General features: G+C 45.4%; 2 protein-coding genes across 2 annotated transcripts in view; one reads left to right on the top strand and one right to left on the bottom strand.

Annotated features, from left to right (window-relative positions):
* Positions 1-59: 59 nt before the first annotated feature.
* On the bottom strand, positions 60-17,183 carry HSDL1 (hydroxysteroid dehydrogenase like 1). The gene is made up of 5 exons (XM_088458390.1): positions 17,046-17,183; positions 10,483-10,712; positions 8,096-8,532; positions 3,827-4,051; positions 60-881 (listed from the first exon to the last, which is right to left on the bottom strand). Exons 2-5 carry the CDS (start codon positions 10,700-10,702, stop codon positions 816-818), a joined length of 948 nt encoding a protein of 315 aa, XP_088314516.1. The 5' UTR covers positions 10,703-10,712; positions 17,046-17,183; the 3' UTR covers positions 60-815.
* The window catches only part of LOC148474608 (5-hydroxytryptamine receptor 3A-like), a 62,584-nt gene continuing 60,585 nt past the window's right edge, over positions 17,056-19,054 (top strand). Inside the window, exon 1 of the mRNA XM_088458388.1 lies at positions 17,056-17,125. The gene's annotated coding sequence lies outside the window, so the exon portion shown is untranslated. The remainder of the gene's footprint in view (positions 17,126-19,054) is intronic.

Below are 19,054 nucleotides of genomic sequence, written 5' to 3'. Positions count from 1 at the left end.
GATACTTATTGCTCAAAGACATATCTCCCATTGTTTAATAAAAACACCACATTCCCTTTTCAAAAAACTTGTTTAATTAATCAAACATCAGTCAGTACATAAAAGCAAAGTACACACTGTCGCATACAGAAGACTAGGCGGGAATGAGTTACTGAATTATACAAATATTTTTTTGTGCACCAGAGGGCAACATATTTTTCGTTTGTACATGGGCAGTTAGTGATGCAAAAGCCTATATGGACTGACCCACGTAGGTAAACACAAATGTGTATGCAATGAGGTGAGATGCATCAGGAATAATGATGTCACACGCTTGCCAATCACTATTATACAATAAGAACACCAGCACAAGAACTTCACTAACACTGGGAACTATAAAGGCAACGAATACTAGAAGACAATAAATAACATAAACAACAGCTTTTTCAACTTTCTAATTACACATTTCATGTCCCAGTGACTTGTTTGTAATAAAATCCACCATTACACTCACAGCACTAACATTGACCATGAATTCAGCTTGGACTAATTGATAGTTGCTTTATTACTTTACTAGACACGGTCTCCTCCCTCGGCTGCTAGTCACACTCTATGCAAATGACACCATTAGCATTCTAGTAGTGTGGAAGGAATGTTGGCTCCGTAACTGAACAAGGAGTAATACCAATGTGACGTCCACTTCTGTTCTAACAGCATCAATTGCATAAACCTGCACTGGATGGGTCTAAGCCGTTAGCTCGGATGGCAGGCCTCGGTCATATGCGTTTTGTCAAAGGAGACACAGTCTTGGCCAGTGATAAAGCCGTCTCCAGTCTTCAGTGTTGAAAGAATCCTCCTACTGACCCGCACAGCCAGCAGGGGATCCATCGGCATGCAACGAGCTGTGTGTGAGCAAGAGAAGACAGCAACCATAATTCACAGATGCCCAGGTACTCCGTAAGACTGTGAGTGTGTGGGGAGGGGGGTGCGTGGTTTGGGGGGGTGACCCTTTAACAACTGTCAATAGCTCTGAATAATAACTGGATGCATGCTGGTACACTGAGAGGTCGTCTCATTTGGGGTACCAAGCTGATAACTAAACTAGTAAAGCTGGGTACACACTGGTCCTCATTCAGAGCAGCTCGCAAAAAGCGAGAGCTCGCTCTGAATGAGGACGGCCGCTTTTTTTTTTTAAAGTGTGTGAGCGCCCACAGCTTTTGCGAGCGGCCAGGTGATGGTCGCGACCATTGGTCTTGCGACCAGACCCTTGTGGTAGGGTGGACATCACTGGTGATGTCAGTAGGGCTGCCCACAAACCGTCGTTTGTCCAGCCACCCCCCCCCCCGCCTACAAAACGGGGCGAGCTATCGATCAACATCGACAGCCGCCCCGTTTGTAGCGAGCCCCGGAGCAAGTGAGTTTCTCACTCGCTACGGGGCTTGCGCACGTGCATTGCGTACGCCGCGCGTGCGCAATGCACAACCATCGACCCACTTGCGAGCGGGTTTGAATGAAACCCACTATACGATCCAGCATACAATATATCGCTCTGCCGCGGATAGGAACAATACATCGTACGGATCGTAGAGTGCGTATGCCTGATCTGTTGTTCACCATGGTCGTTCATTGCATCGTTCCATCCCCTGTGCTGCAAGGCGGATGGGATGATGCAATGAATGACGCCACGCTGCTACATGCAGCAGCTAATGATACACAGACATCTAGCGTCCTTGCGTGTTAAACAGCGCTTCTACTCGCGCCATTCGGTAGCGCCGAGCATCTCTTTATGCAACTTTTTTTCCTTAAAACGCATCTTATTCGCAAAGTGATGCGGATAAGACACAGGCAGCTAATGCTGAGTAAAATGATATGTGGCGTGCCTATGTTCTGTGTGTGACTGCGGCTGTATCTGCATGCGAAATGCTACGTCGCAGTATCAGCGGCTGTGACACTATAACATAGCATTTCGCATGCAGATACACTCGCAGTCACACACAGAACATAGGCATGCCGCATATCATTTTACTCAGCATTAGCTGCTTGTGCGTCTTATTAGCATCACTTTGCAAATAAGACACATTTTAAGGGAAAAAATTGCACGAAAGTAAGTTCATCGCTGCAGATTCGCATGGCCCTCATGCGTTACGTGTAACGCGACTTGTAGCTTGTGGAGGATAGATGTATGTGGACACTTCTGTACAGTATATATCACACCACTGTAAATAATGACATTTCCATATTGTGTCTATGCACAGTTGTCATTATTGCTAAGTACACTGCAAATGCATCGGTCTTTGCATACTCTGCATAGTAATATGTTGCATAAAACAATAAATAAAGTGATACATGTCTTCTAATAACTTAAAAATAGTTATTAACCTGCAGTTTCAATTTAGAAATAGTCTATACGTCACCTCCTAGAATATATCACAAACTTCGCTGCCATACAAGTGGCTATTATGAAGTGCATTACCGCCAAGCAGACCTGTGTGCTAATGCAATACGGTAAGGAAGTCACAATACTACGTAACTGGCTGCACCCTCCTCCCGCTGACTGTGGTTGCTCTGGGACGCTGACAGCCTCTACGATGGCCCAATCTGCCTCAACCGTGTCACGTTCTGCATCATTTCGGACGTCAGATGACTGACGGTCACTATCCTTCTCATATGCTCGGCAATGCCAATCAATTATTGTTTCTATAAAGGATGTGATAGATGATGCGTTGTGTAACGCAGGAGGGGAGGTAATAGGACAACACAGAGGCTGCAAAATAGATTCTCAAAGCAAGCACAGTAATCAGACAATGCCATAGGCAGCCGTACAGGAACTTTAAATCAAACGGTCTCTAAATCGTTGCTTGTATGGTTCAAAATGTCCAGCAATCCTGATTAATACTGTAAGATAACTGAGATGCTGGTCAGGAACTCTGCATAATCGACTCAGTCAGTGGCTGAAATCTGCCAGTGGGTGGCCAATGGCTGCTAGCGCTAATTCGTCCTATTTAATCTATCCAATTGGATCACTGTGAGCGTCGAGGTCTGTTCCCCTGGCACTCAGGGCCTGATTCAGAGCCGGACGCTATTTGCAGACGCTCGTTCTAAAAAAGGGGCCGGATAGTTAAATTGAACGCTCGCTCTTTGCGGTGTGTTGACGCCTCTATGTCTGAGCGAGCGTCCGAAAATGCGCTCGCTATTTTGTAAAGACGCCCCTTTGCCGTTCGCATCACACGTCATCTCCGGTATTTATTAGATTAATCGGGAACATCGAAAGGCATCTGAACTGCTCGCAGTGCTTGTGGTAGGATTTTCTTCCCGCTATCACTGCGAGCAGTTCAGGCTAAAAGACAAACAAGTGACGTGGTCGATGACGCTTCTTTACTAATTATGCACTCCCATTAAACGCCCTTTTGACCGTTAGGCACGCCTGCGTTCGGATCTCCACTCCCCCGTTTTCAAGCACCTTCCCCTGTTGCCACCCACAAACAGTACATTCTGTCAATGAAATTAGCAGCCCCTCGCTGTTTTACGAGCGCACGATTTCCGACCGCAATGACTGTTTTGCGCATGCGCATTACGACCCATACGCATGCGCAGTTGTGCGAACATCGCTCAGAGCGAACGAGCGGCTCTGAATCAGGCCCTCAATTCGAGTGACTGGATCAGCACGTATATGGGCAGTTTTATTCAATGATTGTAGGCAAGCCAAATAACCTGTACATTATAGTACTTCTACCCGTATTTTCATTGTTCAAAAATATCCGCAGTGGAAGGTGGTGATTTATTTTTTTGCATACAAAACAAAAAGCACACACACAAAAGTTATAGTATATTATGTATACATCATTACCTGCAAGGAGTGAGCCCAATAGCCAGTGGTCTTGTTGCAATACCCCAGTGTCCGAACAGCATGTCGAGCATAAACTTCAGGAGAGGGGACCAATGCTGGCAGACATCGTAACATCCCAGAATATGTATGTTTATTCCCCACAGACAGAGGGGTTAATGACTGCACAAATATTCCATCGGGCGCAACCTCAGACTTCAGGTGTCTGCTGAAGGTGTCTAGATAAGCCTGAATAAAGCAGATTGCAGCATAGAGAACACAGAGTTTACAGTAGACACAACATCAAGTACTTTAAGTGCACACAACTGAGGCAGCCATATTATAGGCCCAACCAACATTCATGATAATTCAGCCTTTAAATTCACTAAAATATAGGTATTACTGAGGAAAGAATGCCCTAGAACAGGGGTGGCCAGACTTTTATACTCGGTGATCTACTTTTAAAACTAAAAACCTTTCGTGATCTACTAGGCCCAAAAAAAGGAGGCGTGTTATGCAAAAAAGGGGGGCGTGACCTCACAGCAAGGGATATCTGTCCTGCCGAAATCCCACATAGTATCCCCAATTCAAATTACTCCACACAGCAGCACAATCTTATTCACATTACACCACATAGTAGTGCCCCTTATACACAATGCCCACAGTAGTGCCCCTTATACAAAGACCACTGTAGTAGTGCCCCTTAGGCAAAGCCCACTGTAGTAGTGCCCCTTATTCAATGCCCCCAGAAGTAATGCCCCTCCTTCGATGCCTCCAGTAGTAGTGCCCATTATGCAATGCCCCTTGTAGCTGTGCCAGTTATGCAGTTCCTCCTGTAGTTGTGCCCCTTATGCAGTGCCCCTGTAGTCAGGGCCGGATTGAGGGCCACATGGGCCTGGAGCTGAAAATGAACAAGGGCCTATTATGAGAAGCAGAGGAGGTGTGACCAGTACTTTATGGGTGTGGCCAGTGCCATGTGACTGTGTACACCCTTATACTCTCAGCCCCAATGTCTCCCTAAATATGTAAAAGAAAAAAAATACTTCATTTTGTGAGGTAAATAGAATACAATTTTACTACTTATGATCTATGGCTGAGAATGTGGAGAGCAGATGGCCAGTCAACATCATGTTGTCATGACAATGGGCCTATTTTTATGTGGAGGCCTGGAGCTGTAGCTCCATCCGCCCCATTGTTAATCTGGCCCTGCCTGTAGTTGTAACCACTATGCAGTTATCCCTGTAGTTGTGCCCATTATGCAAAGCTCTCTGTATTAGAGCCCCTTATGCAATGCCCCTGTATTAGAGCTCCTTATGCAGTGCCCCCAGTAGTGCCCCTTATGCAATGCCCTTTAGGAGTACCCCCAGTCGTACCCCTTATACAGTGCCCCAGTAGTGCCCTTTACACAGTGCCCCCAGTAATGCCCCTAATGCTGTGCCCCCAGTAATGCCCCTAATGCTGTGCCCCCAGTAATGCCCTTAATGTTGTGCCCCCAGTAATACCCCTAATGCTGTGCCCCCAGTAATGGCCCTAGTACTCATGTCCCCTCCCCTGAGCAGTACTTACCTCTCTTCACGCTGCTCAGCTCTCCCGCGTAGACACTGCCTGCTGCTGACTGGATCCAGGCGCGTAGGCTCTTCTCATCACAGGAGACGCACTGCATCACTGGGAACGTTGACCTCTGAAGTGATCAGAGGCTTCTTTAGTCTCTGATCACTTCAGAGACCAGCATCCCCAGTTCCTGCAGCAAGTTGGTTGCGATCTACCGGCAGGAGCTCCGCGAGCTACCGGTAGATCGTGAACGACATATTGGCCGGCCCTGCCCTAGAATGTAAAAACTTGGTATTACTGAGGAAAGAATGTCCTAGAATATAGAAACTAGGTATTACTGAGGAAAGAATGTCCTAAAATGTAGACACTAGTTATTACTGAGGTAAGAATGTCCTAGAATATAGAAACTAGGTATTACTGAGGAAAGAATGCTCTAGAATTTTGAAATTAGTTATTACTGAGGAAAGAATGTCCTAGAATGTAAAAACTAGGTATTACTGAGGAAAGAATGTCCTAGAATATAGAAACTAGCTTTTACTAAGGAAAGAATGTTCTAGAATGTAGAAACTAGGTATTACTGAGGAAAGAATGTCCTAAAATGTAGACACTAGTTATTACTGAGGAAAGAATGTCCTAGAAACTAGATACTAGGTATTACTCAAGAAAGAATGTGCTAGAATGTAAAAACTAGGTATTGCTGAGGAAAGAATGCCCTAGAATGTTAAAACTAAGTATTGCAGAGTCTCCCATATCCAAAATGCTTGGGACCAGGGGTATTTTGGTTACTGGAAGATTCCGTAATTTGGAATATATGCATACCATAATGAGATATTTTGGGAATGGGACCCAAATCTAAACACAGAATGCTTTTATGTTTTATATACACCTTGTACACACAGCTTGCAGGTCATTTTATACAATATTTTCAATAATTTTGTAACTCAAACAAAGCATGTATACATATATTAAATTAATTTATGTTTCATATACACCTTATACACACAGCCTGCAGGTAATTGCATACAATATTTGTAATAATTTTGTGCCTTAAACAAAGTTTGTGTACATTGAACCATCAAAAAGTAAAGATTTCACTATCTCAGTCATGCTAAAATAATGCCGTATTTCTGAATATTCCGTATTTCTGAATATTTGGATATGGGAGACTCAACCTGTACTGAGGAAAGAATGCCATAGAATATAGAAACTAGGTATTACTGAGAAAAGAATGTCCTAGAATGTAGAAACTAGGTATTAGTGAGGAAAGCATTTCCTAGAATACAGAGACTAGATATTACTGAGGAAAGAATGTCCTAGAATGTAAAAACTGGGTATTGCTGAGGAAAGAATGCCCTAGAATGTTAAAACTAAGTATTACTGAGGATAGAATGTCCTAGAATGTAGAAACTAGGTATTACTTAGGAAAGAATGTCCTAGAATGTAGAAACTAGGTATTACTTAGGAAAGAATGTACTAGAATGCAGAAATGATATATTACTGAGGAAAGCATTTCCTAGAATACAGAAACTAGATATTACTGAGGAAAGAATGTCTTAGAATGCAGATACGATGTATTACTGAGGAAAGAATGTCCTAGAATGTAGAAACCTAGGTATTGCTGAGGAAAGAATGCCCTAGAATGTAGAAACCTAGGTATCACTAAGGAAAGAATGTCCTAGAATGTAGAAACTAGATGTTGCTGAGGAAAGAATGCCCTAGAATGTAGAAACATAGGTATTGCTGAGGAAAGAATGCCCTAGAATGTAGAAACCTAGGTATTACTGAGGAAAGAATGTCCTAGAGTGCAGAAATTATGTATTACTGAGAAAAGCATTTCCTAGAATACAGAAACTAGGTATTACTGAGGAAAGAATGTCTTAGAATGCAGAGACGATGTATTACTGAGGAAAGAATGTCCTAGAATGTAGAAACCTAGGCATTACTGAGGAAAGAATGACTTAGAATGTAGAAACTAGGTTTTACTGAAAAAAGAATGTCCTAGAATATAGAAACTAGGTATTGCTGAGGAAAGAATGCCCTATGTAATATAGAAACTAGGTATTACTGAGGAAAGGATGCCCTAGAATGTAGAAACCTAGGTATTGCTGAGGAAAGAATGCCCTAGAAAGTAGAAACCTAGGTATTACTGAGGAAAGAATGTCCTAGAGTGCAGAAACGATGTATTACTGAGAAAAGCATTTCCTAGAATGTAGAAACCTAGGCATTACTGAGGAAAGAATGACTTAGAATGTAGAAACTAGGTTTTACTGAGGAAAGAATGTCCTAGAATATAGAAACTAGGTATTGCTGAGGAAAGAATGCCCTATATAATGTAGAAACTAGGTATTACTGAGGAAAGAACGCCCTAGAACGTAGAAACCTAGGTGTTGCTGAGGAAAGAATGCCCTAGAATGTAGAAACCTAGGTATTACTCAGGAAAAAATGTCTTAGAAAGTAGAAACTAGGTTTTACTGAGGAAAAAATGTCTTAGAATGTAGAAACTAGGTATGACTGAGGAACGAATGTCCTAGAATGGCTCCTAGTGGGCTGCATTCCCACCTCCTGCCACAGTGATATTGCTGGTTTTCTGTGAGTTGGTATTTTGCATTGTCATGAATATTGGTCAAACACACAAAACAGCAGAGATCCAATGAAAAGACAAATAACGTAGAATTGTATACCATCACTTCAAGTTACACAACTGTCCACTCTTTTTTAACCATACTTGTAATTTGAGGATACCTTAGAGGCAGCAATTTGCGAGTTATATCTTCCGTCAAGGCCAGGCGTCACATTGACAATGGCTCCTCTCTTCCTCTGTACCATCCCAGGAATTACTATATGGACCATCATTACAGCTGCGGCAATGTTGATATTGATGATCTCCCACACTTTGTCCTCAGGATCCTCACTGAAACACTGTGGATTCTCACAGAACACTCCAGCATTGTTAACTAAAATGCCCACATCCACATCTCTCAAAGCCTCCTTAATGGCAGGATATATGCCACGCCCCAAACGGAAATCTGCGTATATAAAGCTGGTATTAACTCCATAGGTCCCCGCTATGGCCTCTGACAGGCTGCGTAGCTGCTCTCGATCGCTGCAGATCATGACGATATTCACACCACAACTTGCCAGCTCTTCTGCATAGGCTCTGCCAATGTGGTCTGTAGCACCTAAGGCAAAATGATAAATAAATAAAATGATCTAATTGAGCTCTGGGAGAGTGACAGACTGCTGCACCTGGTTAATTAAAGTCCCGGTAATTGAGTCACGTGGGTTCAGTAATGGAGGAAAGACCTATACCTGTGAGCAGGGCCGCAACAAGGGGTGCGAAAGCAGTGTTGCCGCGCAGGGCCTTGCCGACGGCACCGCCACTCACCAATGGCCCCTGTATCTGGCTAGCAGGGTGCCTTGAACTGCATCCGTAATCACTGCCGCAGTGCAACCCAGAGCGCCCTGAGGACACTCCAGACATGCCCACTGCAGCTGTTACAGCTCCCCGGAGCATCCTTTACTGTAAATCCCAACATCATGACATCACCTGCTCAGGGGACATGGCCGACACAGGGCACAGGAAAACCCTGCTACGGCACTGCCTGTGAGCCGCTATATGGTATGCTGTGATACTGCTATGCCGATACTACTATGTGATTATTCTGTTACATTGCAATACTGCTAAACTGACGCTGTAAGATTGCCTTGTTACTGCTAAAATACTACTGTGCTGCTGTGACGACTTAATAAAGTGCCAGAGTGTATATTTATGACTGTGTCAAAACTCTACTTGAAACTATCTTGCTACAGGCTCCTTGAAAACATATCAGTAGTTATCACAATATTGTCATATTGAAAGAGTACCTCAGGCTTGTATTCCGTGGAGGCAGCCATTTTGTAGCTGAACAAGTATTCGTGAATGCAGCCTTATCAATGCACCAAGAACCCGTGACATCGTAGACATATCTTGCTAAATATTTACTATATGAGTAACTGGTTACTACTGAATGGGTAGGTTGCCTTCCTTATGGATGTTGTGTCAGTTCAGTTAGGAATCTTTACACTGGCTTGATCATTAACTAAGCCCATGAAAGTGTGCCTTAACAGAAAGCACTAAAGTCTGTATTTAGAGTTTATTTATATAGCGTTTATTCACCACCATCTCATAGAGAATATTTAATCATTCACATCGGTCCAAACCTACGTGTATATAAATAATAAACTTTCCAAAATGTTGGCAATTGTGCATAATTTAGGTGAACAAAAGCAAATATTGGGGCCGATTTGGAGTTGGGAGCAAAGCAATATGCAAGTAACTTTATACCTGGAACAAACCATGCAGCAATACAAGGGATGCAAATGCATTTATAATTTCTGCATGCAGGGTAAATACTGGCTGTTTTTGTATGTAGCCCCACAAATACTGGACTGTCACAGCTTTACTGTTACACTGCAATGTGAGATATGAGCTAAGACACGTCCCTCCCACATCTCTCTCTGCACATCTTACTGTACATCTGCAGCCAGGCCCGCCAAGACACATACATGACAACCTAACTTCACATTATGATTGTATTGTCATTGAAAATCAAGAAGACTGTATAACTATGATTGTTCAACATAATCACTCAGAGACAGATTTGTTTTTAAGTAGTGGTCATAATTCAGAAAGATCTCTTCTATGAAGACCCTTTTGTGCAACACACACGTGGATGGGCCGTAAGATAGCATTAAATGCATACTCTCCGACTTTCTGGATGACCCATCCAGGAGGGAGCAGCCAGGTTGGCACAGCAGGGGGGGGCATGGCAACAGCCTAGGTGGGCAGTGAGGGGGCATGGCGGTGCGATCACCTCATCAACCCCCTATACTGTGCTGAGATCACATGCATTGTAAAGAGGGGGGCAGGTCTACAATAACGCGATAAAGCACAAATCAGGTCATTGCTCCAACCCCTACCGCAGACTGCCCACTTTTGGTTGGTAAGTTGGCGGCTGCGGTGGTGGCGGCTGCGGGGGTGATCAAGTATGATTAAATGTAATTTCATCATTAGAAAAACACTGTTGTGTGTGTGTGTACTGGAAACCATCAGATATCGACCATAACGTTACATCTATTCCGCCACTCACCGGTCACAACTGCCCACTCTCCATACCGGGTGACTAGGTTACTTCTTCTGAGCAGATGTGGGGTAATGTGCAGCCGAATCACACTGTAGCATTCATACAGGATGCTGAGGCCTTTCTTAGCTGTGTACAGAGCCCCCACCACAGCGAGTAGCTCCACGTTGTTGTGACAAGACCTGGCCACCTCACGGTATAAAAGGTGAAAGCTGTCCACTGCCGCCATGGTGACCACCCTGAAACCAGTGGAAGATGTTGTTAGTCCAAGTATCTCCAATACATCACACCATCTGCATTTGTCCTACAGTGTTCATATGAAGCGTCACGTCACACCTAGACCCTGATTTTATAGATAAAGTAACAATGTATGGTTTGTCAGGAATTATTCTTACCCTTCTACCATCATAGGATTAGAAGATGGAACAAAAGACTTATATAGTCATACATAAGCCTCTGCTCCCAATATATAGAGCAAGATACTGCCCAGGATCATTGTAAGAACCTTGATTCATTGGGGGGTGCCAGCAAAGTAGTCTCTGTCCATGGCCAGTAATATCGCTTGCTGCAATGGTCATGATGGGAATCTCATGCAAGGAACCAGTGCTGACATATAACTAGGAAGGATCTGCATAACCGCGCTGATAGGAAACGAATTAACCATTTATTAACATTCATGTCATTCCAATGAAATACTCCATGGCAGACATAACGGATGCTGCTTGTTAGTGGAGACAGGAAAAGGAAACACCACCGGGATTATAGTGCGATTCTTCCTCCCCCTGGTCACATTGAGGATTTTCCCAGGCTGTCCTACAACAGACAACCGCAGTTGTAACATTGGGCTTCCATAGAGTATTTCTAGGAAATTAGGGCCTGATTCAGAGCCGGACGCTCTGACCAGAGCGCTCGCTCTGAATCAGGGCCCTCCTTCCTAAACTTGGAGCGGCCTCTTGGACGCTCGCATAGCTGTGGGTTACCACCCACAGCTTATGTGCGAGCGTCCATGATGATGGTCGCGATGGTCTTGATGGGCTTGCGACGTGACCCTGCAGTAGGGTCTCGCTACCGCAAGCCCTGGAGCGATTTTGGGTACCATCGACCCGCTTGCGAGCGTCCTGCACTCGCGAGCGGGTCTGAATGAGACCCTTAGATCTATGCTGGGTACACACTAGATGATGTATGTACCCAGCGACGGCGACAGCGGTCTGTACACACTGAGCTATCTGGTGCACGACTGCCCGATATATATCGTTCCTTCGCCACATCCAGAACCATGGTGTCGGCCGCCGGATCTTATGATCTGCTGTGCATGCACAATAGATCAGAAGATGCGACAAACGACGCACGTGAGCACGCAATCACCCGTACACACTGAGCGATGTGGCTGATATATCATCACATTCAGAACAGTGTATGGTAAAGGTTTGAAAAGATAGCTACCCTGTTGCTTTGCATAGATCATCTGCTGAGCTCTGCGTAGGGATGGTCATCGATTATCGACGGATGGTTTGCCATCGATTTACGGAGATATGATGGTACTCCGTCACTGATGGCAGAGAGCCTGGCAATTGTTTTTTTCCCTGGGTGCTGGACATGCAGCTTAGCTCCGCCCCCTGATGCAACCTGCAACCTGTTTTTAGAAGTGAGTTTTAAAAGTGATGTTGCCCATAGCAACCAATCAGATTCTACTTAACATTTAACTAGCACCTTCTAGAAGATAATCCATAGCTTCATTTAACATAAGTAATTCCATGTCAAACATCCAGCATAGTAACTAACGGCCGGCTGAAGCAGCAGAATGACCGAATGAGGGGTGCGTGACATTACACTCTAACGCAGAGGCCCAGTGTTATCAGTGCTCCCCACTGCCACAAACCCGTCAGGTAGATTCATTTTCAAAAGAAAATAATATGGTACCTCTAATACAAGAAAGAAAACACATAGCAAATAATAACTGTGGTTTGATAATATTGTCATACACATAGATAGATAGATATAGATATATATAATGTGTATGAAATATATCTATCTATATATATATATAGTTCACCGAGCACGTCCTCATATAATTACTGAGAAAAGAACTGCTAAACACTGTACTGAGGAGGGTTATCCCGGAGGCAGTATGAGGACATTAGTATATTTCAGCCCTGGTGCTCCAAATGATCAACCTAAAGTCCCAGATGAACATATTCCTTACCTGTTCTAACAAATATATAGATGCTAATAACAAAACAATTAGTAATCATTTTATTTTTTTTGGTGGAGTACGCCCTGTGAAGCATGGTGTGATAATGGTTTACCACATCATGATGTTCAAGTGACTGTTGGTGACAGGGCCGGCTCCAGGGGTCTGAGCACCCTGTGCCGGCCCGGTACACCGCGCACGACCGAAATTTGGGGCGTGGCTTCATTTCCATAGACCACGCCCCCTATGTGACATTATTTGGAGGCGTGCCCGCATGGCACGCCTCCAAGTAACGTCACTGGCTGGGCTTCCCCCAGCCCTCTCCCGTCTGTAAATGGATGCCGCGTTCATGCGCGCTGCATCCATTCACACTCCGGGGGTCCTGCACCGCCGCAGCGGTGGGGGTCCCCAACTTCCCGATTTCACCACTCGCGTGCCACTTCGGCCCACGGGTGGAACAGCGGGACAATACTGTCCCGCTGAAATCGGAATGTTGGGGAAGGGTGCGCCCTCTATGGGCGGCGCCCCTGTTCGACCGCACTGGTCAAACACCCCTAGAGCCGGCCCTGGTTGGTGATCTTTCTATTGCTGCAATGGGGGGGCCGACAATCTCTCCAGCAGAGGCAGCTTTCTAAGTTGTTTCCGATTTTCCCGACGATTTCCCTTGAGCCCAGAAAAAGTGATATTGCGCGTACACACTGTGCAATCTTACCAACAACCAAACCAAATATTATTATATATATGACTTATCATTACTCCTGTACACACTAGAATAACCATCTGTCAGATCACTGGCTGGAGTGACAAGAGGAGATGTTTTCAGAGACCGAATTGGAACGACAGATTCCCTGGTTGCCTGTACACAAGAGGCGATGTGCACCATATCGCTAGCGTTACCACTGATAGTGTTCACTGTAGCTCCGGCGGCAGGCAGGGCGCCGGAGCTAGAAAGGACAACCTTATGCACGCGCGCCCTAAAAGGGGGCGTGGTCATGAAAAGGGGGCGTGTCTATAAGACGCGTCCCCTTTTCGTCATACTTGGGGGCGTGCCCGGCGCTTACGGACACGCCGGGCAGCCCCCAAGCGCTGCAGAAAGGGAGAATAGATGCCGGCCGCGTGCTCCAAGGGCTCCCAGGGGGGACTTAGGGTTAGGCACCCCCCCGTGAGGTTAGTTAGGCTAGGGAGGGTTAGGGACCCCCTGGGGGGACTTAGGGTTAGGCACCCCCCCAAGGAACTTAGGTTTAGGCGGCGGGGAAGGGGGAGTTAGGTTTAGGCACTTAGAGGGGGGATTAGGGTTAGGCACTGGGGGGAGGGTTAGGGGAGGGAATTAGGTTAGTGAATACTTACCTTAGGGATGATCAGGATTTTCACCAATGTCGGGCAAACGCTGTCGGGATTCCAACCGCCGGACAGGCGTCCAGCAGTAAAACATACCGATTCCGATTCTATTGTTGGTATTGATGCGATACAATTTACAGATTGATTTTTTACTATTGCAACTTACTTTTCATTATTTATTGCTATACTTTCAATGTGTTTAGATGGTAACACATCCTAGATCTGAATTAATGAAATATTCTTATTAAATACTTTGTTCTTTACATAGTTGAGTGTGCTGACACCAAAATCACACAAAAATTATGATTGGAAATCAAATTTATTAACCCATGGAGGTTTGGTTTTGGAGCCACACTCAAAATGAAAGTGGAAAAACACACTACAGGCTGCTCCAACTTTGATGTAATGTCCTTAAAACAAGTCAAACTGAGGCTCAGTAGTGTGTGTGGCCTCCACGTGCCTGTATGACCTCCCTACAACGCCTGGGCATGCTCCTGATGAGGTGGCGGATGGACTCCTGAGGGATCTCCTCCCAGACCTGGACTAAAGCATCTGCCAACTCCTGGACAGTCTGTGGTGCAACGTGGCGTTGGTGGATGGAGCGAGACATGACGTCCCAGATGTGCTCAATTGGATTCAGGTCTGGGGAACGGGCGGGCATCAATGCCTTCGTCTTGCAAGAACTGCCCACACACTCGAGCCACATGAGGTCTAGCATTGTCTTGCATTAGGAGGAACCCAGGGCCAACCGCACCAGCATATGGTCTCACAAGGGTTCTGAGGATCTCATCTCGGTACCTAATGGCAGTCAGGCTACCTCTAGCGAGCACATGGAGGGCTGTGCGGCCCCCCAAAGAAATGCCACCCCACACCATTACTGACCCACTGCCAAACCGGTCATGCTGGAGGATGTTGCAGGCAGCAGAACGTTCTCCTTGACATCTCCAGACTCTGTCACGTCTGTCACAGGTGCTCAGTGTGAGCCTGCTTTCATCTGTGAAGAGCACAGGGCACCAGTGACGAATTTGCCAATCTTGGTGTTCTCTGGCAAATGCCAAACATCCTGCACGGTGTTGGGCTGTAAGCACAACCCCCACCTGTGGACGTCAGGCCCTCATACCACCCTCATGGAGTCTGTTTCTGACTGTTTGAGCAGACACATGCACATTTGTGACCTGCTGGAGGTCATTTTGCAGGGCTCTGGCAGTGCTCCTCCTGTTCCTCCTTGCACAAAGGTGGAGGTAGCGGTCCTGCTGCTGGGTTGTTGCCCTCCTGCGGCCTCCTCCACATCTCCTGATGTACTGGTCTGTCTCTTGGCAGCGCCTCCATGCTCTGGACACTACGCTGACAGACACAGCAAACCTTCTTGCCACAGCTCCCATTGATGTGCCATCCTGGATGAGTTTCACTACCTGAGCCACTTGTGTGGGTTGTAGACTCCGTCTCATGCTACCACTAGAGTGAAAGCACCGCCAGCATTCAAGAGTGACCAAAACATCAGCCAAAAAGCATAGGAACTGAGAAGTGGTCTGTGGTCACCACCTGCAGAACCACTCCTTTATTGGGGGTGTCTTGCTAATTGCCTATAATTTCCACCTGTTGTCTATTCCATTTGCACAACAGCATGTGAAATTGATTGTCAATCAATGTTGCTTCCTAAGTGGACAGTTTGATTTCACAGAAGTGTGAATGACTTGGAGTTACATTGTGTTGTTTAAGTGTTCCCTGTATTTTTTTAAGTAGTATATATATTTATTATTAGAATATATACAGTTTTTATTATTGTTTATGTTGTGAGCCTTTTTTTCACAAGCTCCAGAGATTATTTTAGGTTGTTTTGTTTTTTTAATAACCAGCATGTCAGATGTAGCTACCCCTCCCCCCCCCTTAGTATGTAAGAACTCTTGTCAGATCAGGAACTGGCAGATGAACAGCCTGTCATTAACAAAATAGCAGTCACAGAGGTAATAGGTCATTGAGCACCATAAAACTCAGCCGGCCATACACGGTGCCATTTGCACCTTGCAACACAACAGGGGATCCGACGGCCGACATATCGGGCGGTCCCCACACATGGTGCAATTTGGTGGCCGACCGCCTGATATACCATCACCCCCCTCCCCCAGCACATAGCACTGCATGGGATCGCACATCGCAACCCCAGATCAAGTGAACATGCTGTAAAATCTGGAGGTGCGATGTACGACCCCACGGGTGCACGCACTATCTGATATCATGCCCATACACGGCGCAATATCGCACCAATCCGTCGGATCAGTTGGTTTATCGCACCGTGTATGGGCGCCGCTGACAACGAAACTTATGTTATTGCAGGCTAACATTTTGTGACTATAAATTACATATATACATATATGTGTGTGTGTGTATATATATATATATACATACATATATGTATATATATATACATACAAACACATAGATGCATGCGTACCATGTACCTCTATTTCTGCAATATTCGCTTTAACATAGCAAGAAGTGTAAGGATGATACCATGCAATTGTTTTTTTCTATTGCATTATAATGTAGAAGTCAACCCAGAATTATATATTTACAACAGTATAAGCTATGTGTCCAGAAAAAGCCATTATAGATCTCCCATGCGTCATTCATTTGTGGTCACAAAGTTAAGCCCAGTACCAACATGTCTGATGGCACTGTACAATGCGGTCACCATGCTACAGACACTGCATGTCATCCTAAGCTGAAACAACAGGTAATGAGCATGCAATACAAAATAAGGAGCACAAGGCATGGATGGAAACAATAAACCACCAGCACATGGGTTACTGCACTTAGATCAGGGATGTCAGTCAAACTCGAGGCCATCCAGCAACTGTCGGACTACATATCCCAGCATGCCCTGCCACAATTTTAGCATGCCCTAATAGCAAAACTGTGGCAGTGCATGCTGGGATATGTAGTTCCACTACAGCTGGATGGCCACGAGTTTAACACCACTGACTTAAGATAATGAGCTGTAATGAGTCTATGGCCAGTTTATGCAGCAGAAACATGTCCTGACCTGAAGTGTCAACTGTCTTCTTCTTACTTCCTAGCTGTGGATGCTAGAGACAGAGTGAAGCGGCTGTACATACGCAGAAGGTAGCAATTTGTGTCCTCAGTTCCGCCTCCACTGAGGCTTCAGGTCCTGGTTGCCAAGTGTTACACGCGCGCTGAATATTTACATTGCAGGGCGGGACAATACATTTTAGCACAGTTCTACCAATACTAATAGTATCTATAAATAAAAGTTAATATTACATAGAGCATAGTGAGGACGGCGAGTGTAGGATCGCCCTGTAGTTTACATTCCTGATAGGACTTAACTACATTGGCAGTGGCCACAATTGGGCAAAAACATAACTAACCTACTAGAGATAAATTAGTGTTGCTGTGGTAACAACATACAGTAGTTGCCAGCAGGTTCCTTTTTTTTGAGGACAGTCTCAGGTTTTAAAGATTTGTCACCGTAATTATTTGTCCATAGCCAGGGGCGTATCTATAATGGACGCAGGGTGTGCTGGGAACAAAGGCCCCGCACCGCACACCCTGCACCCATAGAATTACCTACCTCTCAGGAGTCCCACGTCAGTGCGGGGGTCCTGCGCTGTAAAATGACTGGAAAATGGCCGCAGTGCCCATTTTCACGTCGTTTGCACATGCGCAATACAGGTAAAATGGCCGCCGCGGCCATTTTCCCGGTGACCTGTGCATACACTATAGACTCTGGGTGCACTCTAGTGCCCAGATTCTATAACTCCCGCGCTGGCCGTGCACAGCTCAGTGCGCTTTCGGCCGCCGGGCGGAGAGGAGGGGACCCGTGTTGGAGACTGCACACGGGCCCCCTCCTCTCTAGAAACGCCCCTTTCCATAGCAATGTGTCAATGTGTTTCCCCTTATACCCCTTTTACACCAGAGCTAAAACCCGGGTCATTGCAGGGTTAACCCGGGTAGCTCCATGGTGTAAAAGGGGAAAGGGTTGGATCGCCGTGCCGAGTGACCTGGCAATCCAACCCAGGTAAGTTGCAGGGTTTAACACGGGAATAACCTGTGAAATCCTGCAGTGTGAACGGTGCGCTACGGGTCACGATGAGCTGGAGCACGCCGCATGCGGCCGATTGGTCCGGCTTCAGTTGCGCTTGGAGATGACGTCATCTCCAAGTGTCCACTTCAACGCCGGAAAAGCAGACCCAGCTCCAAGTGAGGAATATCCTGGATCGGCGCCAGGGAAATTCCGGTCTGATCCGGCTTGGAACTCTATTCCAACTCCGGGTCAGACCCGGAATTTGGGTTTAAAAGCGGTATCATTCTGTACATGGGATGCTGTTGTCATTATTTCTAGTTTTATACTGTGGGCTTAATATGCATTAAAGATTCATTTAGCCTCAGCCTCCCATTGGACCCTCACGCAATGTATGGCTGCAAGGCACGTATTTGCTGGTATTATATTATGGCATCTATTTACTAAGCCTTGGATGGCGATAAAGTGAACAGGAATTTAAAGTACCATTCAATCAGCTCCTAATTGTCATTTTTTAAACACAACCTGTGACATGGAAGTTAGGAGCTAATTGGCTGGTACTTTATCTCTATTCACTTTATCTCCATCCAAGGCTTAGTATGTAGACCCCTATGTTAGATAAAAGAAAACATTACGTATTTATGCTCGCATCACGATAACGCAATATTTTACTATACACTCAAAACAAGAAAAAGAAAAGAATCCTTATACGACTGCACACTACCTTGCAATAGTAAACATAAAATATAACTTTTATTACTTATTTTTAATAGCCACATAAGGGCCGTATTAAATTAGACACGAAACGCCGTTCTCCACGAAAAAGTATCGCGGATGACGTCATTTCACCAGGTGGAAACATTATGCCATATTCAAATTCTAAAGACTTTTCGCGTACGTGAAAAGTCAATGCAATGTAATAGGCGGAAAAGAATCGCCTATGAATAGCAGGCGGAAAAAAGTGCAGAATTGCGGTTTTGGGGTGCAAACATCGGGAAATCACTCAGCAC

This window comes from Taudactylus pleione, unplaced genomic scaffold (assembly GCF_031769625.1).
Source record: "Taudactylus pleione unplaced genomic scaffold, aTauple2 ptg000828l, whole genome shotgun sequence".
Taxonomy (NCBI): Eukaryota; Metazoa; Chordata; class Amphibia; order Anura; family Myobatrachidae; genus Taudactylus; species Taudactylus pleione.
The sequence above is the reverse complement of the archived record's forward strand: the minus strand, read 5'-3'. Positions and strand labels throughout refer to the sequence as shown.